Here is a 26516-nt window from a genome sequence, read left to right on the forward strand (position 1 = left end):
TTAACAGATAAACTGTGAAGAAGAAAAAACTGAGATTTAAAGGAGAGAGTGAGAAACTTGATCATCCATCCTCATAATACATGTTTATCAGTATCTGCTGTGACCATACTGCAGTAATAACTACAAGTCTACATTTCTGTGACTGTTGATCAATCACAGCAGGAATCTGAGCTCATCTCTGCACACAGAGCAGCTTCAGCTCTGGGATAAACTGCTCGCTTCACGTCCTTCTCAGCTCACAGACACTCATCCTGATATTTTCCTTTAACATTTGATGGTATAATTCATCTGAGTTTATACTTTATCTGCATAAATACAGAAAAACAGACCCAAACACCAGAAACCATCAGTTTCACGATCAACGGGAAGTGGCTCAAACGTCACAGTTTCATAACGTCACCCTGAACTCCACTCACGGAGTTTCTGTCGCCATTGTAGTTTTTAAAGTCCCGTGATAAAGGCGGGTCTTTCTGTGAATCCGCACGCTCATTGGCTAATAGCTCGAGATTGACACCTCGTTATCCAATGAGCGTGCGGGAACTTCCGACATAAAGTTGTTTCCTTTGAAAAACCAAAGTCTGATTATTTTTGCCTCCACTGACGGAGCCTGTTGTTCCCGCCACAGAGACACAGTAATGTCAGAGCGGTGTTAACACTCACCCTGCCTCAGCACAGCTCTCACTCTCCTCCTGCTCTCTCACACTAAACGGAGGCTCAGCTAAACTCACTTCCTCTCTACTTACAGGAAACCAGCGCTCAGAGGAGCCGACCGGCCTCACATTTCACCCACAGACACGAACAGCGTGGAATTATTTTATGTCATAAGAAGAAACATATTCATGTTAACACTCACCTGCCTCAGCTCCACCTTCCTCCTCCTGCTGCTCTGAACGGAGGCTCAATACTTTCACTTTCACTGCTGCTCCCTAAACACAAAGGATGCTGGGACTTGTAGTTGTTTCCTTCCGGTGCGGTCTTCCTCTTTGTTTGTGTTTGTGTTCAAGTTATTTCGATCATGTAAACATCAACAGAACACGTGAAGCCACACAGAGTTTGTATGTCGAGGTGGGTAGGAGGGTTTGAGGGTTTGGGGAGGGGTCAGAGGGAAGAGGTCTCTCAGTCTTGACAATCCACATTGATGGCATTGCATCTTTCAGCGTGTTTGTGGGTCGATTTGGATGCTCCAGGTGTGAGAGCAGCCACTCAGCCTCTACTGCAGATGTGTGTCACAAGTTCATCTAGTAGTGAGACGGTGGCGCAAGATGGCGAGTTGAGCAGTCGCACGAATTAGGAGCTCGTTGAACTTGTCCCAGAATTTACTTTGTGTTCGTTATTGTTTCCACTCGAAAGTAGTAAAATGACTGCCCCAAGTATAGTTAAACCTGCTAAATTCAAACTCGACCTCAAAAAACAAGAAACAACATCGCCATGTGATGGAAAGGAAGACAGCAGAGAAGGAACGGATCATGACTACGTAGGGTTGCCATCTCCCTGAAAAATAAATAAGGGACACCTCGTGGCCAGGGCCGGGCAACCCAGTTGTCTTCACCCTTCCCAGTGTGGTAGCTCTTTTTTTGTGTGTGAAATTATTTTTTAACCATTTGACTTGAATTTGATTTAAGCAGATGCATATTCTTTGTGACATGACCATATGGGACACAAATGATCATTTAGCCATTTATTTTTAGCTCAAAATGACAACATTAACACAGTAAAACAGGTCTCTTTCTTAAACAGAAGCCTGTCATGCTTAACTTTTGAGAATATAAGTAAATCTTTCTTTAAAAGAACTCTGTCCTACTTAACTTAAAATTATATAAATTAATAGAAAGCAATAGAACGAAAAATATTCTTGTAACAGTGCACATTTAGTGCATTTAGTACAATTGGCTTCAGTTGAGGTATTATTTCAGCTTTTCTAATGCTAATCAGCTGCTCCTGTTTGTAAACCCGCTTGTTCCCATGATTACGCATCATAACTCATCATCATTATTCATGTATTACTTTTATGTATTAGTCATCTATTTGTTGTAATCATCTATCCTTGCAGTTGTTTATTACACAAAATAAATTATATTATCACACTTCTGGCCACATAGCGCTGATATTCACTGCACATGCCCATATTAACCTTAACCAGAGGGTTTAAAAACAAACACACCAGTGTTTACATACCATATCTGCTTCTGCCGTGGCCTGGTGGACAACAAATTGGTTAAGGGTTCCCCGAGCTTTCACGCCCCTCATGTTCTTCATGTGCCCACCATTAGAAGCATGCCTATGGAAAAAGTGCGCCGGCACACAGTGCAGTGCGCTTTATATGTGTTATCGTGCACTTTTCCAGCCAGGTGTTTTCCTTTTCCCATTCCTCCCTGTACTTTTGCAGCCTTTTTTTTCTTTCTCTGAGCGAACAAACATTGCTGCTCTAATGCTGGGCTTACACTGTGCGATTTTTGGCCCATTTTGAGACAATTTTTGAGTCATGCGACCGATTTGGTGATCGGCCCAATTTTGGCCTTCATCGTGTAGTATACGTGGGGTAACGAGAAGCGATTAACACCTCACGACCAGCTCCCGATCATCAATCGCTCGTGAGCGTGTCACCACAGCCGCTCACACTGCTCACGCGCAAACACGTAAACGTCGGTGAAAAAGACGGAGCAGCACGGCTGTGATGTGGACACAAGCGATGGAGGCACAACTTGTAGAACTTTGGAAAGCTCATCCGAGCCTTTTCGATGTGGCCTCACAAAATTATCACGACCACAACAACCGTGAAAATAGTTGGATTTACATGCTGCTCAATCACAGCTGCCTGATCATGTTTTTCATTAGCAATTTAGCAAAGTTGATGGTGGTGGTGTGTCTGTGTGAGTGAAAGACAGAGAGAGCGACAGATTTTCTGTTATAACCTTCATTTTATGGAGGCACAGTGTGAGCACTCAGGTCGCATCAGAGCATCGGGCGGTATAGTGTGAGACCCTGCATCGTGACCTACCAACTGCGAGTCAATCGTGCAGTTTGAGCAGGAGCTGAATAACGTGACTGAAAAAATCGCACAGTGTCTGCCCAGCTTTAGGTGTACTGTCGTCCGAGACTTGCACCGCAGTGTCGGCGTTTGTTTCCCTGTTGGCCATGCTTCTTGTTGTGGTCATCTGTTGTCTTCCGGTATTTTCTCCGCAAGCGACCTTTCCTCGACCAATGAGATGAGCGGTTATCTGAATTGTCATACTCGAATTGTCATAAGTGTGCTGTCAGCTCATTGGTCACAAAGCAGGAGAGGGGCTGGGAATTATGTTTTCCAACAAAGCGTTAATTCCATAAACATTTATAGACCACTTTTGATTCTCACTGTATTACGGGACAAAGTGCGTCCCTTATTAGCTCAATACGGGACGTGTACTTTTGTTTCTACAAAAAAAACGATTCCGTTTTTTAAGGGACGGTTGGCAACCCTATGACTACGTAGCAATGGACGTAGCAGTGATGAGCAAAAGGGAACGGGGCAACGATTCGGTTCCATTAGATTAGATTAGATTAGATAGAACTTTATTAATCCCTCGGGTGGGTTCCTCTGGGAAATTCGATTTCCAAAAAAGCACAGCACTGACAGAAGTTACAGAGTTACATAATATTATATATATATATATATAATACACACACACACACACACACATATATATATATATATATATATATATATATATATATATATATATATATAAGGGACTGCTCTCACAGCTAGAGATTGACGAGGTACAACATAAATGCTACGGCAAGGAGGAGTCAGGACGCCAGGTCAGGGGGGAGATATCATCACCCCCACCCGAGATTGGGTACATAGCCCCAAGTGCGATAGGAGAAGGATCGTTGAGTGCGAGAGGAACTGACCTGAAAAATAGGATAATGGCCAAGCTTGAAACCTGGATACCCCGTAGCCGGTTACCAAGATTACGTGAAGTACCCTCAGAAGGTCTGCTAGATGATGTTAATGCAGCACTACGGGCAATACCTACAACCACAATTACCGACACTAACAAGCTGATCTACAATACGGCAGCAGTGATCAGTGAGATGCTTGGCTACAAGTTGAACAGCCACAAGGGGCAGTACCCTCCATGGAGAAGGAGGCTAGAGGCCAAGATCAAAGTAGCACGGAGGGAGGTTAGCCAACTAACGGAGTTGCAGAAAGGTGCGACAAAGAAGGTGCATAAGAAATACAGCAAGCTGTCCATACCTGAGGCCTTGGAAACTGCCAAGCAAAGACTCACAGCCTTGGCCAGCCGCTTGAGAAGGTACACCAGAGAGATAGAAGGCAGGAGAATAAACCAGCTGTTCTCCACAGAACCAGCAAAGGTGTACTCTCAGTGGCAAGGGAACAATAAGAGAACAGCACCACCAAGGCTGGAGACAGAGCAATACTGGAAGAGCATATGGGAGAAGGACGCAACCCATAACGGCAATGCTCAGTGGCTAGTGGATCTGAGGGCAGACCACAGCGACCTCCCTGAACAGGGTCCAGTAACCATCACAGTGGCAGATATCCAAGAAAGGGTCTCCAGTATGAAGAGTTGGACAGCACCAGGGCCCGACATGGTTCACGCCTACTGGCTAAAGAAGCTGACTGCACTCCACGAGCGTCTGGCAGCACAAATGAACCAGCTGCTAGTTAACGAGAGACACCCGGAATGGCTAACCGAAGGTCGGACGGTCCTGATCCCCAAGGACCCCAAGAAGGGACCGGTCCCCTCCAACTACCGACCAATAACCTGCCTCAGTACTACATGGAAGCTCCTGTCAGGCATCATATCGGCTAAGATGAACAGGCACATGGGTCAATACATGAGTGGGACACAGAAAGGAATTGGCAAGAATACCAGAGGCGCAAAACACCAGCTACTGGTAGACAGAACAATCAGCCGAGACTGCAAGACCAGACTGACCAACCTGTGCACTGCCTGGATTGATTACAAGAAGGCCTATGACTCAATGCCCCACAGCTGGATACTGGAATGCCTAGAATTGTACAAGATCAATGGGACCCTAAGAGCCTTCATCAGGAACTCAATGGGGATGTGGCGTACAACACTAGAGGCCAACTCCAAGCCCATAGCACAAGTCACCATCAAGTGCGGGATCTACCAAGGAGATGCTCTGTCCCCACTGCTGTTCTGCATAGGCCTGAACCCCCTCAGTGAGATCATTAACAAGACTGGCTACGGATACCGACTACGGAACGGAGCAGTTGTCAGCCACCTCCTGTACATGGATGACATCAAGCTATATGCCAAGAGTGAACGAGACATCGATTCACTGATCCACACTACCAGGCTATACAGCAATGACATTGGAATGTCGTTCGGACTGGAGAAGTGTAGTCGGATGGTAACAAAGAGAGGGAAGGTAGTCAGAACTGAGGGGATTGAACTACCAGAAGGCAACATTGCAGACATAGAGGACAGTTACAAGTACCTGGGGATCCCGCAGGCAAATGGGAACCATGAAGAGGCCGCTAGAAAGGCTGCAACCACCAAGTACCTGCAGAGGGTCAGGCAAGTCCTGAGGAGTCAGCTGAATGGTAAGAACAAGATCCGGGCCATCAACACGTACGCCCTGCCCGTGATCAGGTACCCTGCTGGGGTAATAGGCTGGCCAAAGGAGGAGATAGAAGCCACTGACATAAAGTCAAGAAAGCTCCTTACCATGCATGGAGGGTTTCACCCCAAGTCCAGCACCCGGAGGCTGTACGCTAAGCGGAAGGAAGGGGGCCGGGGACTGGTGAGTGTCAGCACCACAGTCCAGGATGAGACAACGAACATCCAAGAATACATTGGGAAGATGGCCCCAACTGACCGAGTGCTCAGTGAATACCTCAGGCAGCAGAAACCCAAGAAAGAGGAGGGAGACGAGGAACCATCATGGAAGGACAGGCCCCTGCACGGTATGTACCACCGGCAGATAGAGGAGGTGGCTGATATCCAGAAATCCTACCAGTGGCTGGACAAAGCTGGACTGAAAGACAGCACAGAGGCACTAATCATGGCAGCACAAGAACAAGCTCTGAGTACAAGATCCATAGAGGCTGGGGTCTATCACACCAGGCAAGACCCCAGGTGCAGGCTGTGTAAAGATGCCCCAGAGACAATCCAGCACATAACAGCAGGGTGCAAGATGCTAGCAGGCAAGGCATACATGGAACGCCATAACCAAGTGGCCGGCATAGTGTACAGGAACATCTGTGCCGAGTATAACCTGGAAGTCCCGAGGTCAAAATGGGAGATGCCCCCAAGGGTGGTGGAGAATGACCGAGCTAAGATCCTGTGGGACTTCCAGATACAGACGGACAAAATGGTGGTGGCTAACCAACCGGACATAGTGGTGGTAGACAAACAGAAGAAGACGGCCGTAGTGATCGATGTAGCGGTTCCGAATGACAGCAATATCAGGAAGAAGGAACACGAGAAGCTGGAGAAATACCAAGGGCTCAGAGAAGAGCTCGAGAGGATGTGGAGGGTGAAGGTAACGGTGGTCCCCGTGGTAATCGGAGCACTAGGTGCGGTGACTCCCAAGCTAGGCGAGTGGCTCCAGCAGATCCCGGGAATAACATCGGAGATCTCTGTCCAGAAGAGCGCAGTCCTGGGAACAGCTAAGATACTGCGCAGGACCCTCAAGCTCCCAGGCCTCTGGTAGAGGACCCGAGCTTGAAGGATAAACCGCCCGCAGGGGCGTGCTGGGTGTTTTTTTTTTTTTATATAAATAAATACAGAGACAATATAAATAAAATATACGAAGGGGATAAATAGAATAAATAGGAATAAAAATAAAAATACAAGTGAATTGCACATTTCAAGTATTGAGTCTATTGCACCGTTGACTATTTACAAAAGTATTGCACAAAAGGTATTGCACAGTGAGGTGAAGAGGCACTACAGCTTAGTTGTTCCCCCCTCCTTTGTCCTCCTGTTTCCCCTCCCTCTCCCCTCCAGGGAGGAGTTAAACAGTCTGATGGCGTGTGGGACAAAGGAGTTTTTAAGTCTGTTAGTTCTTGTCTTTGGGAGAAGCAACCTGTCACTGAACAGACTCTTCTGATTGTTTATGGCCGTGTGCAGAGGATGTCTGGCATTGTCCATAATGCCCATCAGTTTCTTTAATGTCCTTTTCTCTGCCACTGTCACCAGAGTGTCCAGCTTCATGCCGACCACAGAGCTAGCCCTCCTGATCAGTTTCTCCAGCCTGGATGAGTCCTTCTTTGCTGTGCTGCTCCCCCAGCACACCACTGCATAGAAAAGTACTCCAGCAACCACCGACTGGTAAAACATCCTCAGGAGCTTCCTGCAGATGTTAAAAGACCTCAGCCTCCTGAGGAAGTACAGTCGGCTTTGGGCTTTTTTATACAGGTGCTCTCTGTCCAGTCCAGTTTATTGTCCACCCACAGCCCGAGGTACTTGTACTTGTTGACCACCTCCACCTCCTCCCCCTCTATCTGAACCGGCAGTGGACCTGCTCTAGACCTCCCGAAGTCCACAACCAGTTCCTTAGTCTTTGAGGTGTTGAGTTGCAGGTGGTTTGTGTGACTCCATGCGACAAAGTTCCTCACCAGACTTCTGTACTCCTCTTCCTGATCATCCCAGATACACCCCATGATGGCTGTGTCGTCTGCAAACTTCTGAATGTGGCATAATTCAGAGTTGTAGCAGAAGTCAGAGGTGTACAGGGTGAAGAGAAGAGGGGACAGCACAGTTCCCTGTGGTGCTCCTGTGCTGCTGACCACTGTGTCAGACGTGATGTCCTTCAGCCTGACGTACTGTGGTCTGTCGGTGAGGTAGTCGGAGATCCAAGCCACCAGGCAGGGGTCCACCTCCATCCTGTTCAGTTTTTCTTGAAGCATACAGGGCCGGATGGTATTAAAGGCACTGGAAAAGTCAAGAAACAGGATCCTGACCGTGCCTTTTCCCCCATCCAGGTGTGAGTGGGCTCTGTGTAGGAGGTACAGGATGGCATCCTCCACTCCGACACCCGCCTTGTATGCAAACTGTAGTGGGTCCTGGGCATGTTGTACCTGTGGTCGGAGGAGGTTGAGGAAGAGCCGCTCTAGAGTCTTCATAAGATGTGACGTCAGTGCCACCGGTCGGAAGTCATTCAGCTCATTGGGCCGGTTCTTTTGGGGGACTGGGACGATGCAGGATGTCTTCCATAGGGCGGGCACTCTCCCCAGTCGCAGACTGAGGTTGAAGACTCGTTGTAGCGGCTCCCCAAGTTCAGCAGCACACGCCTTTAGCATCCTAGGACACACCTTGTCTGGGCCTGCTGCCTTTCTGGGGCGAAGCTTCCTCAGTTGTCTCCTGACCTGATCCACTGTGACACTGGGAGATGTTTGGGAGGAGGGGAGGGGGGGAGATGTCTTGCTGCTGAGAGAGGGATTGGAGGAGGGGGGTGTCATGGTGTCAGGAAGGGGGGGAAGCGAGGGAGGTAGGAGAGTGGGGATTGGACTCTGTAGTGAAGGTGAGGGTGGGGGGGTTGTGGGCTGGTCAAACCTGTTGAAGAAGTTGTTAAGTTCGTTTGCCTTCTCCACAGTCCCCCCCACTGTGCTTTTCTTGGTGTTGTGGCCTGTGATGGTTTTCACACCATTCCAGACCTCCCTCATGTTGTTCCTCTCCAACTTCTGCTCCACCTTCCTCCTGTAGGTGTCCTTTGCTTCCCTCAGGCAGCGTTTCACCTCCCGCTGTGCTGCCTTCATCTCCTCCTTCACTTTGCTCCTGAAAGCCTTCTTCTTCATGTTGAGGACAGCTTTGACTTCCTGTGTTACCCACGGTTTGTTATTAGGATCTACACCTTGTAAGAAGCCTGCAGAAAAGAAAGCTAAGTCAGCAGAGATAAGTGAAAGTGACGAAGTCTCCAATGCTACTATATTGAAAGCAATTCTAAACCTTGAAAAAAGAGTGGACGAGCAGCTAGCTGACCTGAGTGTGCAATGCAAGCAAGCTAGTACGATGCTAGCCAGCCTAGCCAAAGCGGTTCAGTTCAACTCGGAGGAGGTGAAAGAATGTAAACAAAAGGTTAAAGAGTTGGAGAGACGAAACGAGCAGTTGACCAAAGATAACTACGATCTCAAGGAGAGAGTGTGAGAGCAAGAAAGGTACAAAATGAGGTGGTGCCTCCGGATTAAAGGATTAGAAGAGAAAAGAGATGAAGGTGTCAGATCGCTGGTTATTGGAATTCTTGGCAAGATCGCACCTGATATGATATCAAAGCTTGAAGAATCTGTGGATGTGGTGCATAGAGTTGGGAAGAAGATTGAGAACAAGGTCCGACATATCATCATTCTGTTTGCTCTGAGACACGTGAAAGAGGAGATTTGGCGTCGCACCAAAGATTCGGCTGTCTGTAAGAACGGCGGTTTCCACTTCGCTGAGGTACTGCCGCGGGAGGACTGGGAAGAGAGGAGGCGGCTGTGGCCGCAAATTGAACAAGCCAGACGGGCTGGGAAACGGGCCTTTTTCCGGGGTCCTCATGGATACATCGAAGGACGGAGGATCATCGACGTTGAATGAAAGACTTGATGTAAGACTGTATACAGTGGAATATTATTAATGGGACAAAAGAGTTCTACTTAAAGTTAAAGGTTATTAGTCACTGAGTTGGTGACAAGTGTTACAATTTAAACTCATGTTTATATATTTTTCTTTTCTTTTTAAAAAAAAGTTATTTTCTTAGCATACTCTTATTATGGTTCACTCAAAAATTTCTTTTGGTTCATTAAACGTTCGGGGTTTGAAGGAAATTGTTAAGAGAAAGGCACTTTTTTTATTTTGCAAGGGGCAAAAATGTCACTGTCTGTTTTTACAAGAGACTCACTCTGTGGATGCCGATGTTACCTTTTGGGCTAATCAGTGGGGAGACAAGATTCTTTTCAGTCGTGGATCTAACAGATCTGGAGGTGTGGCGATTTGTTTTAATAAGTTCCCAGGGGAGATTATAACATATAAAGCTGATAGTGAGGGTCATTGGTCAACTGCAGCTTGAAGAGCGAAGGTATATTTCTAATTGTTACAAATCTTTATGGACATAATAACGAAGGTCAAAATAAACGTCTATTGGAAAATCTAACAAATGTTATTTCAGAGTTTAAAGTTATGTACCCCACAGATTACATCCTAATAGGAGGAGACTGGAACATGACCTCAGATGAATGGATGGACAGATGGCCTCCTCGCTTAGGAAGGAGGCAACAGAATAACATTATTGAGAACTTTTCTAGTGATAATAATTTTACAGACATTTGGAGAAGTTTGAATCCTGGAGTTAAGAATTATTCATGGTTTAAACCTAATGGAGAAAGCAGGTCAAGAATTGATTATTGGTTAGTGAGCGATGACATTTTGAGGTGTACTTCACCATCTAAAATCTCCAAAGCACCCCTATCTGATCACTGTTTCATTGATCTTGTCTTAGAACCAACAAGGATGAAACGTAGTAGCAGGGGATATTGGAAATTTAATGCCAGCCTTTTAAATAAGGACAAGTATTGTGATAAAATTAGACATAAAATTACAGATATAAAAAATGATGACTCAGTAGTGGGTAATATACAGAAATGGGAACTTATTAAATTCAAAATCAGAGAATTCACTATAAAATTCTGCAAAGAACTGAACAGGGAAAAACGGGAATATGAAAGTAATTTACTTCGTGAAATAACTCAGTGCTGTAGTAAAGAAAAACTAAACGTGCAAGAAAAGAATAAATTGATGGAGTTACAAACTAAATTAGACGATCTTTACCTAGAGAAAGCCCAGGGTGCCTTTATAAGATCGAGAGCCAAGTGGATTGAGGCAGGTGAAAAGAACTCATCATATTTTAGTAAGCTGGAAAAGTGCAGACAGCAGAGAAATCTAATCTCAAGCTTGTTGATAAATGGGACTGAATGTAAAGATTTCAGAAAGATTGAAAAGGAAGTCTTCACTTTTTATTCCAAATTGTACTCCTCAGAATATTCAGCAGCTGATTCTGATAGTTTCTTTGATAAGATTCATAATCTCATCCCATGTATTGACAAGCCGTTCAAAGATCTGTGTGATTCAGAGCTTAAAATTGAGGAACTGGATTTGGTGGTCATGAAAATGGCATTAAACAAGTCCCCAGGGACAGATGGACTCACTACTAATTTTTATCAATTCTTCTGGAAGGACCTAAGAACTTTATTGTTTGATGCATTAAAGGAATCGATAGAGAAAAAAGAAGTGATGCCGAGCATGAAACAAGGGCTGATAACCCTGATCCCTAAATCGGGTAAGGATAAAAGAATTTTAGACAATTTAAGACCCATCACCTTACTAAACACTGACTATAAGATCCTGTCTGGAGCTGTAGCTGAGAGGCTAAAGAAAGGCATCTCAAACATTATCAGTGAAACACAATCAGGTTTTTTGAAAGGAAGACTAATTCATAACAATATTAGGCTGGTTTTGGATCTCCTTGAATACAGTGAATTAATCCAAGAGAGAGGGTACATCCTGTTCTTGGATTTTTACAAAGCATTTGACTCAGTTGAACATACGTTCATATTAAAAACTCTGCAGTCTTTTGGTTTTGGAGAGGAATTTATCAATGTTATAGAGATGCTATATAATGACATTAACAGCTCTGTTTTGCTAGAACATGGTACATGTTCAAGGTTTGAGGTTAATAGAGGGATAAGGCAGGGATGTAGCAGCTCACCACTTCTGTTCATCATGGTTGCTGAGCTGTTGTCTATTTTCATCATCATCATCATCAACTTTATTTATAAAGCACTTTAAAACAACCACAGCTGACACAAAGTGCTGTACATTGGAACTGTAAAATAAAATTACATGAGATATAAATAAAAAACAAATAAAAGAAGAGTGAAATCATTAATTAAATAACTACTGCATTAAAAAAGAAACTAAGTCTCACTGAGGTTAAAAGCCAAGGAATAAAAGTGGGTTTTAAGACGTGATTTAAAAGTGGACAGTGAAGGGGCCTCTCTAACATGCATGGGCAAATTATTCCATAATTTTGGAGCCACAATAGAGAAGGCCCTGTCCCCTCTGAGCTTCCTCCTGGATCTCGGTACCTCCAGGAGCAGCTGGTCAGCTGACCTGAGAGACCGACAGGGTATGTGGGGATGAAGAAGCTCAGAGAGGTAAGGCGGGGCAAGACTGTGTAGACATTTAAAAACAAACATAAGAATTTTAAAATTAACTCTAAAAGACACAGGCAGCCAGTGCAGAGAGGCCAGCACGGGGGTTATATGCTCTCTTTTTCGAGTTCCTGTTAGGAGTCGTGCAGCCGCATTTTGAACCAGCTGCAGACGTGAGAGCAATGACTGACTGACCCCCACATAAAGTGAGTTACAGTAGTCCAGGCGGGAAGAAATAAAAGCATGGATCACTGTTTCAAGGTGCTGCCTCGAAAGAAAAGATTTTAGTCTTGCCAGTCGCCTTAAATGATAAAAACTGGACTTCACCACTGCTCTGATTTGGTTGTCCAATTTAAAATCACTGTCCAACTTAAAACCAAGGTCAGTAACAACAGATTTAAAATAGACTTCCAGGGATCCTAAAACAACAGAGGAGGACTCACAGGGACCACTGGGTCCAAACACCAACACTTCTGTTTTCTTTTTATTAAAATTTAAAAAGTTTCGAGCCAACCAAGCTTTAATGTCATCTAGACATGTCAAGAGAGGTTTTATGGAGATGGCATCCTTGCGTTTTAGTGTCAAATAAATTTGGCAGTCATCGGCATAACGGTGAAATGAGATCCCATGCCTTCTAAGGATAGAACCCAGAGGCAGTAGATACAGAGAAAAGAGCAGTGGCCCTAAAATTGAGCCCTGTGGGACACCACATGACAGAGGAGCAGAAGACGATTCGTAACCGAGAAGGCTGACAGAGAAAGTTCTATCTGACAAATAAGACCTAAACCAATTGAGTGCAGTGCCACCAATACCCACTACATCATGTAATCGAGAAATTAAAATATTGTGGTCTACTGTGTCAAAGGCAGCAGTTAGGTCAAGCAAGACAAGAACAACATGGTTACCAGAATCACATGCCAGAAGGATGTCATTAAAAACCCTTAGTAATGCAGATTCTGTGCTGTGAAGGGTTTTAAAACCTGACTGAAAAACCTCAAAGATTCCATTTTCATCTAGAAAATCTTTCAGTTGACTAAAAACAATTTTCTCTAAAACCTTGGAGACTAAAGGCAGCTTGGAAATAGGCCTATAGTTCGCTAAAACTGTGTGATCAAGGCCAGGTTTCTTAAGCAGTGGCTGTACTACTGCATGTTTGAAATTTGCAGGAACCACACCAGAAGACAGACTGCTGTTAATAATGTCAAGGACATACTGTTGTATACTAGGAAAAATTTCTTTAAAGAATTGTGGAGGGACAGGATCCCGTGGGGAACCTGTGGGCTTAATATGGCGAACCACATCCTCTAAAGAGGAGAGCGTCACAAGCTCAAACTGAGTGAAAACAGCAGCGCAAGGGACAGAGACAGAGGGGTCAGAGTCAGGAGCTGTGATAAGAGCCCTGATGGTGACAACCTTTTCAATAAAAAAGTTCAGAAAATCATTGCAAATCTCAGGAGAAACTTCCAAACAGACATTCAAAGGAGTATTAAGAACAGTGTCAATGGTCCTAAATAACACACGTGGGTTATGACAGTTGGAAGAAATAATATTTGCAAAATATTCCCTTTTTGCCTCTTTAACAGTGTTCTGGTAGCGATGCCAGCAGTCTTTGAGAATTTGAAATGATACATGCAGTTTATCCTTTTTCCACCTCCGTTCTGCTCGACGACATTCCCTCTTAACAGCACGACTGCTCTCATTAAACCAAGGCTCAGGTTTAGCCTTAAGCTGCCTGGTTTTTAAAGGAGCCACAGAGTCCATGATTTTTTGACAGCAAGAATTAAACCAGGAATGTAGGTCTTCTGTGTCAGAGGAATTATTTTGATTAAAAACAGTCACATTAAGGGGTTAACTGTGATGGGTGAACAGATAATAATCAGTCAGCTGGCAGATGATACCACCCTGTTTCTAAAAAATGAGGACCAGATTCCTTTAGCCTTGCAGGCGATCAACCATTTCTCCAAAGCTTCTGGCCTACAGCTGAATATTAATAAATGCAAAATTCTAGCTCTGCATGAGTGTCCCCTGCAAGCAATAAATAATATGCAGATCAAAAAAGAGGTGAAGTATCTGGGCATTGTAATTTGCAAGGATAAGACATCAACAGAAAATAAGAATATCTGTACCAATATAGAAAAGTGTAAGTCAATTTTAAACATGTGGCTGCAAAGGGACATAACTCTGTTTGGGAGAATCTTGCTAACCAACATGGACAGTCTGTCCAGACTCATCTATCCAGCCTTTTCTCTGCCCATACCTCCAAAACTAATTAAATCTATAAATACTCTTAATTTTAGGTTCATATGGAGGAACAAATGTCATTATATAAAGAAAAATGATGTGATTAAGAATTATGAAGAGGGTGGGGCTAATGCCACTGACTTTGATGTTATGAATGGTGTACTAAAATTGAAATGGTTAAGATCTTTCATTAGGAACAAAAATTCCTTTTGGAACATTATTCCCAATGTGATTTTTGGCAAAATGGGTGGAATAGACTTTTTGTTACGTTGTGACTTTGATTGCAGTTCGTTACCTGTTAAACTCTCAGCTTTCCATCAGCAGGTCCGTCTCTACTGGAAATTAATCTATAAACATAGCTTTACTCCTCACAACACCCCTATATGGAACAACAGGTATATCCGTTTGTGTAGGAAATCTGTGTACGTGGATGAATGGAGATCTAAAGGGATTTGGGCTGTAGCTCATTTTATGGATGATAATGGGGTCTTACTAAAACATGAGACGTTTTGTGAGAAATTTGATGTAAGATGTACTGCTAAGAGATATAAATCCCCAGTGAAAGCCATCCCAGTCCCTTTGAGATCAATGATAAAAGAAGATATTGTGCACTCTAAAATTTCTCCTGGACTGAGGCAGCTCTGCATAGCTGGAGTTGAATTTGGTGACAGCAGGTTTACAAACAAAGTGATCAGGAATATTTTGATAAATGAAATTTGCCCTAATCCGGTTAAAAGAAATTATATCCTTAAAGAATTTGAGACCATGGAGGTTAAGGCGATAAGACAAAAGTCTACAGGGAGAGCAGAATTATTAGGCAAATGAGTATTTTGTCCACATCATCCTCTTCATGCATGTTGTCTTACTCCAAGCTGTATAGGCTCGAAAGCCTACTACCAATTAAGCATATTAGGTGACGTGCATCTCTGTAATGAGAAGGGGTGTGGTCTAATGACATCAACACCCTATATCAGGTGTGCATAATTATTAGGCAACGTCCTTTCCTTTGGCAAAATGGGTCAAAAGAAGGACTTGACAGGCTCAGAAAAGTCAAAAATAGTGAGATATCTTGCAGAGGGATGCAGCAGTCTCAAAATTGCAAAGCTTCTGAAGCGTGATCATCGAACAATCAAGCGTTTCATTCAAAATAGTCAACAGGGTCGCAAGAAGCGTGTGGAAAAACCAAGGCGCAAAATAACTGCCCATGAACTGAGAAAAGTCAAGCGTGCAGCTGCCAGGATGCCAGCATAGGAAAATTGGGTTGAACAGTGAGACTGCATTTGTGGGGTTTAGAAACATCCAGAGCATCGCAACAGAAAGGTAAATAAAAAAAGTAAGAGAGAGAGAGAGATAAAGAAATAAATGAACTAATAATACATAAATGAATAGAAAAATAGAAAACACACATGTAGAAATTGTCACATGTGAAATTGTTTTTGGAGAGAATCAGAAGTGAGACAGTTTGAATCCACAGTTCAGCGCAAAGATGCAGGAATTAAATCTGATTATAAAAACACATCGAGGCAACGAAGACCAGCTTACACTCAATATTAATATGAACACACAACATACACGCAATGAAGACCAGCTTACACTCAATATTAATATGAACACACAACATACACGCAATGAAGACCAGCTTACACTCAATATTAATATGAACACACAACATACACGCAATGAAGACATGCTTACACTCATGAATGTGAATACATTACATAAATGCTGAATGGTGTAGATTTAACACACTTAAAGGCTGAAGCTGAGGAATAACTCAGGAAGTTGCAGGACAATAGAGCGACTTTTGTGACAAGGAAAAAGAGACTGGGAGGACCAACCAGGGATTAGAAGCTTAAAGCAGGTTTAAAATAGTGAATTAGAAGTGGTTTCCAGCTGATTGAGCAAAAGAAGTGACGACTGTAGAAATAAAAATAAAAGAATAATAATTGAATTATGCAGCAATGTTTTGAATATGCATTTCTGTTGTCAGGGCAACTTCTCGAGATGTGACTCAATATGCAAATTAGTTGAATGAGTGGGGACAGAAAAAAAAGAAAAACTCAAGTTTCCTGTCTGAGACATGAGTGAAGTTTGCATTGAGAGAAATATATCTGTGACTGTGTGAGAAGAACTGTTTGGTAAAATATATGATAGCAGCCGCAGGACAATTAAATAAAGTCTGTGACTAAGTGCAGTCGTGCAGATCTGGAGAAGAAGTTTATAATTTAGTGATGACACATTGTTATAAAGTGTTTAGAAAGGGCTTAATGGGAATATTACTGTTGGGCAAACTGTGCGGCTTTAACAAGATTTTCTGTGTATTTAGCAGGTGAAACTCTGTCAGCTGACTTCAGACTGTCAGGAAGCTGAAGAACCTGAGGCCAACCACTGAAACATGATGTGGGCAAAATGAACAGAGGGAGGGATTTTAAAGGTGAACATTTAGGACTTACTGCAAATGTTACTATGTCAAAGTTACTGTGACTCAAACAGAGGAAATTCTGATTTTTTTATTTCCACACCCAGCATGTTTTGGGTGTTATATGCTATTAAATACTTTTAAATAAATTAAAAAGTATTTAATAGCATATAACACCCAAAATATGCTTCGGTTCACATTTAACTCCAGAAAATCATCAATCAAAACATGGATATTACCTGACCACAGATTCGTGGTGACGTCACTGCTCTTTTAACTGTTCGGTGTCTTTGTTTGTTTGCTGGTTGTAGAAATAGTTTATATGAGCTTTGAGCTGAGAGTCAGAGGTTTCTGTGGACACTGCTCATGTCGGCACTTATATTTCTGACCTTTTCTTATAACCGATTAAACATGATCTCCTCCCTTTTGCCCCCATTTTTGGTGGTGTAGGTACAAATGATCAGGCATGACATTCTCATAATAAATAAGATACTGCAAATAATTATTTCTGCATTTGTGCGATTGAAGTGAATTGAAAATGTGTATGAAATGACACTGTTTTAAAGATTTGGCCTAAATAATTTTGGAGTGAATGAGTCTAAACATGATGACCTAACTAGTGATATCCTGACACACACACACACACACACACACACACACACACACACACACACACACACACACACACACACACACACACACACACACACAGCATGTTATGCCAGTTTCAGCTGAAACTATGTTTCAAACCATGTTCCGGGTTTTTAGTTCACCATTTATGAGGCTTCAAGAAGAAAATAAAAGACAGATCTGAATGTTTGAAAATGTTTTGGAAAGATTCTGTAAAGATGAGATGAAAAATACTCAAAGGATAAATTTAATTGGTTTATTATTTAGATAAGTTGAAAAAAGTTAAACAAGCAAGTAAATGAAGAAACAAGGCAGAGGAGAGAAAAGCCCAACAATCCCCTCTGAGCAAGCAGTTGGCGACAGTGGGGAGGAAAAACTGCCTTTAAACGGGCAGGAACCTCCGGCAGAACCAGGCTCAGGAGGGGACAGTCAACTGCCGGGACTGGTTGGGGGGGTTAACAGAGGTGGAGCAAGACGAGGTTACATCAGGTGAGGAAGCAGTAGCGTCTCTCCTCCGGAACAAGTGGAACCATTTTCTCTTTTTTTTCATGCACTTTTCCACGAGCGCTTTTTTCTCCAGGATGAGATTTCTCAGCTCATCGATGGTTTCTGCGTTTTGTTCTTCAAGTTTCTCACATCTTTGTTCCACCTCTTCCAATGTTGCTTGTTGTTCTTCAAGCTTGTCTTTGAGTTGTTTGGATGTTGCCTCCTGTATCAGCTTGTCCTTGTGCATGTCTGCATTTCTCTGTTGGACCTCTTTGTGCTTGTCTTCTAACTGCTCGTTTCTTTTCTGGATTTCTTGGAGCGTGAGCTGCAGGTCTTCATGTATTTTGTCTTCTTGTTGTTTTTGCGCCTGCATTTGAGTGTTTTCACGCTTCAAGTTATTGAATTCCACCAAAATCCCCTTAACGAGCTCGGAGTTGTTTCTCGCTATCTGATCGATCCTTCTCTGCATCTGTGAGCAGCGTTTCTCCAGTTTGTCCTTTTCTTCTTCCACTTTAGTTGCTTTGTCCTCCAGCTGATTACAAAACTCTTGCAGTTTTAGATTTTTAGACTCAAAGTCCTGGACGATACGTTTTCCTTCTTTCAGTCTTTCTTGCTGTTGCTCTTTCTGTTGAAGAAGGTCTTTATTTTGGCGCAGTGTTTCATCCAGGCTTTCTTTCAGCATGCGGTATTTTTCCTGCATGCTCTTCAGTTCGTGCTGCATGTCTCGTTGCTTTTTGTCCTGCTCTTCCTTCTGTTGGAGGAATTCTTTCTTTTCTTCCACAGCTTCATGGAGCTGTCTTTGGAGGAGCCGATTTTTTCGGTCCATGTATTGGAGATCCCGTTGTATCTTATCAGTCATCGTTTTCTTGTCTTGGAGCTGGTTGGTCATTTCTTTTAGTTCTGCACTCTTTTGCCTGTTTTCTTTAATGAGGTGCACAATCTGCTCTCGGCTCTGAGCAAACTTGATTCCCCAGCCCTCATTAATAATTTTTATGTCCGGCTGGCGCTGTTGTCTTTCTTCCAGCTCTTTATTTTGGGCTTCCATTCGTCTACATTTGTCCTCCAGTTGAAGTTTCTCTTCTTCAATTTGTTGCATTTTTTTCTGGAGAAGGTAGTTTTCCTTCCTACTCTCCTCTAACGCCCTTTGGAAGGATGAGACGCCATTTGGGGAAATTGGCCGGCCACGCCAGGAAGGAGAGGCGGCGTAATCTTTTTGAATTGGTTGTTTTTTCCTTGGAAACATGTTGGAGTTTCTATACGATGACTTTGAAGAGCTTGTGGTGAACGTTTTGTAGGCTGCAAACACAGCTGCTGCTGAAACGAACTAAAACTTGCTGTTTCTCACCCCTACTTAAGGAAAAACATCAAAGGACTTAAGATTCTTAAGATCTATGACATCATCACTCCCTAAGCCAATGAGATTGTCACAAGACATTTTGGAATGGGGTATTTTTTTTTAAACTGTTTTCAAACTTAACTTAAAATTTCAGTGTTTCCTGGTTGTGGACTATTGGTTAGTCCAGCCGATTAAGAAATTAATTGTCACAAACATCCCTAATATTATATAACAGACGACAGAAAACACGAGTTTTTTTTCTACACAATAGAGGTATAATAAAAGTTTTTTTAATTATCCTACTTTTTATAAAAGAGAACATTTATTAAAGATTATGTATTTAATTAAAAAACTCTGTTCATCTAAAGCAGGGGTCAGCAACCTTTAAGACCCAAAGAGCCAAAGAGCCATAATTGGCCTATCTGGGGTTGAAAGGCTCGATAAATGCACGGCGTTTCGCCGGGTACACCGGCTTCCGCGAGTGTGACGCTTATTTTGAGCGATGAAAAAATAAGAAAATATAATTTTATTTGTATATTGCAAAATCACAATAATCTTCCAATTTAGAACTACAAGTTAAAAAAAGAACTAACATAAATAAAATACACTTCAGCTAATTTATTTTCACAAACCACGCGGAGCCGCACTATAAGGACTAAAGAGCCGCAGGTTGCCGACCCCTGATCTAAAGAGTTTAACAAAAAGGGGGAGCTTCCTGCTGGAAATTGAAATGTCCCCATGTCCCCACTGGGCGATCGTGGCTCAAGAGTTAGGAGTTCGCCTTGTAATCGAGCCCCGGCTTGGACAGTTTTGGTCTTTGTGTCCTTGGGCAAGACACTTCACCCGGCAAGACACTTCACCCGTTGCCTACTGGTGGTGGTCAGAGGGCCTGGTGGCGCCCCAGGGTGGCTGTAGCTACATCACCAGTGTGTGAATGTGTGCGTGAATGGGTGGATGACTGAACGTGGGTGCTTAACTAGTTAAAAAAACAAACAAACATCTGTCTCTTATTTTTTATGTCACACAGGAAAGAAGCTTCAATGTCTGATGAGAAGACATTAATTTGTTGGTGTTTGTGGTGTTTGGTGCAGTTTTCTTGTTCTCTGGCTTGTTGTTTATTTACAGTGGAGATGAAGATCTCTAACAAGTTGATTTGTTCACATTTGCACATCTTAATTTTTAAGAGGAATGTGTTTTTTTTTGAGTTTGTACACTATATGCATGTAAGGCAACCGTTTCCTTTTTCTGTATTTTTGTGTGCTGCTCTTTTAACAAAAGGGAAACAAAAGACATTTAAATCGACCTCAGATGATTTGTTTAAATTTTTACAAGGTCTTACTGAGGTGATGCAAAGTGAAACATGCTTCTTTTTTGGTAATGTGCTGGAAAAGCTTGAAAATTGACCTTGAATGTGCTTAAAAAGTGCTTGAATTTGACCCTAAAATGTGTATGAACCCTGCATATATTGCAGTATTTACAGTTTATAGTAGGAATTTCATGGCAACAGCTAATCTTTATTTTGTTTACTGGGAAATGAAATGCTGCCAATTCACAAAGCTGTGCTTCAGCTGCACTTCCTGTTGTAGACTTGTGATGCACACAGGCTCTGTCCCAGCACTCAGCATGTTCTTCCTTATTTGCTCCACCAGGGGGAGCTCCTAAACTATGACATCCTGATAGGAGTGAACCAGGGAGAGGGGCTGAAGTTTGTGGACGACAGTGAGGACAACGACGGCATCTCAGCTGCGGCGTTCGACTACACCATCTCCAGCTTTGTTGACAACCTCTACGGCTACCCAGAGGGTGAGGACGCCACCTCTGTACACTGCCACTTTTTCAGTTATTCCATTTTACAGCCTCCTCTCACTTAACTGCATTTTGCAGCATCATCAGGTTTTGTCTCATTAGGAGCCGCGTTTGTTGATTTGTTCGTTTTTTTCTGTTTGCTGTATTCATTAAAATAAACGGATAATCGTCAAAATGACAAATGTGGACAATTATCAAAGCTTACATTACAATTCTGACAGCTTGAGTTCACATGAATTTTCAAAAGAATATAAAAAGCTGTGAAAGTGCTTTAAGCGTTTAAAACATGCGAGTAAAGAATGGAATCAGTAACATGTGAGCCCAGTGAAGTGCATCAAACAAGACAAGCGTGCTAAAGAGAGCCACTCATCCACATCACGGCGTGTCTGCGCCTTAACCTTTGAGGCTCTGTGGGCAGTAATGCTATCATCCCCCAGGTAGTGGGCTCCCAATCTCAGTGTCGGTGTTTCTGACAGATCGGCCTGCGAACCCCTCACAGCCGGACCACAGTCACAGTACAGACATGTTTGGATAATGCAGTCATGCTTCCTCTCTGCTGCCTGTCACTCCTTCTGTTATCAGAAAGAGTTTTTTTTTCCTCTCTAGATTTCTCACTCGCTTCCTGGCTCTTGGTTCATCTCACCAACATTTGCTTTGGTTTCATATCTGTTGATCAGACCGATCTCTTAAAAAATGTCTTGCACTGCTGTTACTTTACTCTTAGCAGTTTTCACTTTTATCTTTCTTCCCCCTCCTTTTGTCCCCTCCTGTGCTTCTTCACCAGGCAAAGACATCCTGAGGGAGACCATTAAGTTCATGTACACAGACTGGGCGGACAGGGACAACGGCGACATGCGGCAGAAGACTCTGTTGGCCCTGTTTACGGACCACCAGTGGGTGGCACCAGCTGTGGCCACTGCCAAACTCCATGCTGAGTTTCAGTCCCCAGTTTACTTTTACACGTTCTACCACCACTGCCACACCGAGACGCGGCCCGAGTGGGCCGACGCCGCGCACGGAGATGAGATACCTTACGTGTTCGGCGTACCGATGATCGGTGCCTCGGACCTGTTCCCGTGCAACTTCTCCAAGAACGATGTGATGCTGAGCGCTGTGGTCATGACTTACTGGACTAACTTCGCAAAGACTGGGTAGGCCTCATGTCACAGTAGTGTAAACTGTACACGTTACTGTATGTTCACTGATAGCCTTCTAGTCATGTTGAATACTTGAATCTAGGTTGCTAGTTTAATTCCCGTGTGGCTTTGAAGAATTGAACATACTGGTTCACCAAAAGCATCCAGATCCCAGAGCAGCCGGTTGGTCTTAGATAGTTTAAAGGTTGCACAGAGAATGGGCCTCCTGTCTGTATTCAGTGTATTGATTCCACATGTTACTTATAATGGAGACTGAATATAACTTTGAACTGAAACGTTTAACCTTTATGCTCCACCAGGGACCCCAACCTGCCCGTCCCTCAGGACACCGAGTTCATTCATACCAAGCCCAACCGCTTCGAGGAGGTCATCTGGACCAAGTTCAACTGGAAGGACAAGCAGTACCTTCACATCGGTTTGAAACCTCGTGTCAGAGACAACTACAGAGCTAACAAAGTGGCCTTTTGGCTGGAATTAGTCCCTCATCTTCACAGCCTGCACGACGTGCTCTTTCCCACCACTATGCGCTCCCCCGCAGGCCGTGACCCCGGCACCATGAGGCCCAGAAACAACGTTCCTCGAACCACTCGTCATCCTTACCCTACCTTCCCATCAGATCCTGAGCCCGAGGGCTCAGAGCGCCCGCCCCAGGACCTCTTTCCCAGACACACCCGCGACTACTCCACCGAACTGAGCGTGACAGTTGCAGTTGGAGCGTCGCTCTTCTTCCTCAACATCCTGGCCTTCGCCGCCCTTTACTACAAGCGTGACAAGCGGCACGAGATGCGCCGGCACCGGCTGTCCCCTCAGCGGGGCGGCCCCGCCAACGACCTGGCTCACAGCCAGGAGGAGGAGATCATGTCCCTGCAGATGAAGGACTGGGAGCACGACGCTCACCATGACATGGAGCCCCTGCGACCCCACGACATCCTGCGGCCCGCCTGCCCTCCCGACTACACCCTGGCGCTGCGCCGCGCCCCCGACAACGTGCCGCTGATGACGCCATACACCATCACCGTGATCCCCAGCACCATCACCAGCATGCAGCCTCTTCACGCCTTCAACACATTCCCCTCCACCGGCCACAACAACACCCTGCCCCACCCCCACTCCACCACCAGGGTATAGTAGGGACAGGCCCGACACAGCGCCACCTAGGGACCAGGAACACTGGCTCTGCTTCCGCTCTGGAAGGGAGGCCTCTAGACGTGGGCCTTCGTTCTGTCCTCTTATTCTCTTCTTTCTCCAAAAGCAACTACACCTGCTGCGTCATGTGCTGTGAAACTTGGCAGCTCCCTCCACTGGTGGCATGTGGAGGTGCAACTGAAGTGTCCAGCAGCAGATGAGCAGTTTGGGGTGGGTGACTCAGATCTTTCAAAGATACTGTTTTCAAAGACGGTCTGCTGTTTCCAGACTCAAGACCTCCAACATTTGTCAAAGGGACGAATGCTCCTCGCTGTTTTCTCTTTTTTACGTTGGCGTCATCTCTTTTTCCATCTCCTGTGTGTTATGTGCACATTATGCTTCTCTTTTCTACATCCGTGTTTTATTACTGCTCTCTTCCTCTCATTTGACACGCCTCCCTCCTGCTCTTCTCTAAAAATTCCCGATCTGCTGAGCAGTCTGGAGGGGGGAGGCGTACACTAAACATATAACTATGAAAACACTGATATCTTTCATTCTACCAGCATTTTTAGGTGCCAAGTAAGTACTGCTGTGTTTCATTTCTCATCGAGGGAGAAGAAAAACGAAAGAAAAATAGAGTTTCACTATTTACCGTCAACTAACAGAGTTCTGTCATGTTCTCATGACAAAGTGCCAAACTGGCCTCAGTCGTGATTTTCTTTCTTCCATCTTCTCTCTTTTTGTTGTTTTGTTTGAAGCATTTGTTTAATTGTTGTTTTTTATTGTGTGGAAAGAATTTTTCTGAAAATATAGATATAGAGAAATGATATTATATATAGTTCTATATAAAATGTGTACAAAGGAGAAAGTATATAAAAGGGTTTTCTCAGTGGGGGATCTATGCATGAATTATTTTTAAAGACGCGGGGAAAAGGACACTGTACCTGTCGATGCACGTTTCCCAAAATCTAAACGAGTCATATCGCTCCATGTTTGCTACTTTTGGTTTTTGGTTTTCTCCCGCAGAGTAAGAGCATCGCAGGAGCATCGCAGGAGCATCGCAGGAGCATCGCAGGAGCATTGCAGGAGCTCCTGAAGTCAAACGACGCCTCCCAGCACTCATTTATTAAAACGGAGTCGATGCCAAAAGTCTTAAACGTTAGAATCAAAGCAACAGCTGTGAACTCAGTCATGGTGTCATGTGCAGCCTCCATCTTACTGTCACTACTTTTTCATTTTAGGGTACGTGAGGTAAAGCGTCCGTCGATGTAGCTTGATTGTACAAAATTATTTTTCTACGTTATTAACAAAACAGAGCAGAGACTGATGCTGCTCCTGTCTGACCCCCTTATGTCTGCCACATGTGTATTCTGACTTCATATCATCACTGCTCCCTCCCTCCTCCTCTCTCCATCCTACACCGCCTTTGTTATTTAACACCGACCCCCCCAAACTGATAATCAGACAAATTCCCAAACAGCTGACTTCACTGTGTCGACACCGTTCCTGACTATTTCTGACCTCAGCTCAGCTCTGCTATTATCCTCACATTAAGGGTTCGTTCACCTGCCTGCAGATGATCTGTGAGCTCGTCGGTTGTAAATTAAACTCTAAGCACACTGAGGGTAACCGGGAGGCGTTCAGGGCCTGCAGTGCAGAGCTGCAACATGAAAAAAAGGGATGGGGGCTCAGATCTCCTGAACAGGGTGGAAACAACACGGTGGGTTTGTGCTGTTTGTGATTCCTGCTCCGTCACTCTGGTGGAGACCACTGCAGCTCAGCAGCACTCCCTGCTGATCCTCTGATGAAGATGTCAACAGTATGTAAACTGAGCTGATGTGCTGCTGTTTGAGCCCACGTGGTAGCGTACGTCCAGTATGGGAGAACTTAGTCACCGGTGCTGTCTTTGCTTGTGCTCTAGCTTTAGCCTGTTTGATTGTTTGTTTTCTATTTTATTACTGCCTAAAAGGGGAGGTGGGGGAAACACATGCCTGACTTCTCCTGTCAGAGGTTTTGTAAGCTCACTGGAAGGGAAACGTGCACAATGTAAATCATAAAACAACTGAGTGGGGCTGTGCTGCAGGTGGATCAGTGCTGTGGACAGTAGCTGTGGAAAAGAGACTGGACAAAGACTCTCAGCCTTAAATACAGGACAGAGGATGATCCGATCATCTTTCAGCTAACAGTGTCGAGCAGAAGGACGGCCGGCTGATGCGTCCGTACGAACCCTTTTGTACTCACTCCTGTGTATAAGGAGGTGGCGAGGGGTTGTGTAGTTAACCTCAGTGATAGGTTTGTAGCATAAACCTATTCGTTGGAACGTTAAGGACAATTTAATTACATAGCAAAGCAAGACACGAGTAGGCAAAGTTCTTCATGTTTCCCGTGCACGGGAGAGAACCGGACAAACGCCGTTCCTTCGCTTCACCCCAGTTGCTCTCGTCCGCTCCCCCGTAACACTGCTCTTTTATTGAGGTTACATGAATATACATATGACGTTCATTAACATATGACGTCTACATACAAACAAAGAGTACGTTGCCTGTGCGTGCGTGCGTGCGTGCGTGTGTGCGTGTGTGTGTGTGTGTGTGTGTGTGGGGGGGGGGGTCAGAGTGTGACCCCATAAAGACTTCCCTAAACCTGCTGGTCTGGAAGTCCAGCAGTTCATCTAAACAAAAGGCACTTAGCCTAAATCAGATATAGATACATTTATCCTAAATGAACAGAGGGAGTGACTTTAAGTCTGATTTCAGACTATGTCAGTATTAGTTAAGCCAAGAGTCGGCAAAAGCTTTATGACCCGGAAAGTTCTAATTCCCACAACATATTGTTGGATTAGTAAGCAAAACTTTTCTGTGATGAAGATTTTTGGGGTTGTTGTTTTAGTGATGGGTTCATTCTGTCAGTTAGCTTTGGCTTGTTTTCTTATTTCAATAGAGGGAGTTTTACTAAACATGGACATGTCGAGGAGCGGCTCATTATTTCTGTAACAGTGCACTTAGAGAAAACTGTCAGGTGTCGCCCCCTTTGGTGATGATGTTTTGTGCTCTGATGAGCTAATAATCAGCTCTCTTTTCCTCCTTCTTTGTTCTAAGCAGGCCTGCAAGATTGAATTAACAGCGCTGTAAAACATTGTTGTGAGAGCAAATATAA

General features: G+C 44.0%; 3 protein-coding genes across 3 annotated transcripts in view; 1 reads left to right on the top strand and 2 right to left on the bottom strand.

Moving 5' to 3' along the window:
* Positions 1-26516, bottom strand: part of LOC309700493 (uncharacterized protein) — a 2098293-nt gene that overhangs the window by 1699811 nt on the left and 371966 nt on the right. The window lies entirely within an intron of this gene.
* LOC309700558 (protein NLRC3-like) overlaps positions 1-26516 on the bottom strand; it is a 191047-nt gene that overhangs the window by 34910 nt on the left and 129621 nt on the right. The window lies entirely within an intron of this gene.
* Positions 8930-25128, top strand: LOC309700744 (neuroligin-2-like). The gene is made up of 5 exons (XM_082524531.1): positions 8930-9561; positions 20925-21078; positions 21866-22232; positions 22538-23594; positions 24390-25128. The coding sequence occupies exons 1-4, from the start codon at positions 9511-9513 to the stop codon at positions 23364-23366; spliced, it is 1401 nt and encodes a 466-aa protein (XP_082380657.1). The 5' UTR covers positions 8930-9510; the 3' UTR covers positions 23367-23594; positions 24390-25128.

Source organism: Aulonocara stuartgranti (genome assembly GCF_965226115.1).
Source record: "Aulonocara stuartgranti genome assembly, chromosome: 3".
Taxonomy (NCBI): domain Eukaryota; kingdom Metazoa; phylum Chordata; class Actinopteri; order Cichliformes; family Cichlidae; genus Aulonocara; species Aulonocara stuartgranti.

Coding starts and splice junctions, on each gene's coding strand:
- LOC309700744 (XM_082524531.1), top strand. CDS start 9,511: ATGGATACATCGAAGGACGGAGGATCATCGACGTTGAATGAAAGACTT. Junction 9,562..20,924: donor CGTTGAATGAAAGACTTGAT/GTAAGACTGTAT, acceptor TTGCTCCACCAG/GGGGAGCTCCTAAACTATGA. Junction 22,233..22,537: donor ACTAACTTCGCAAAGACTGG/GTAGGCCTCATG, acceptor ATGCTCCACCAG/GGACCCCAACCTGCCCGTCC.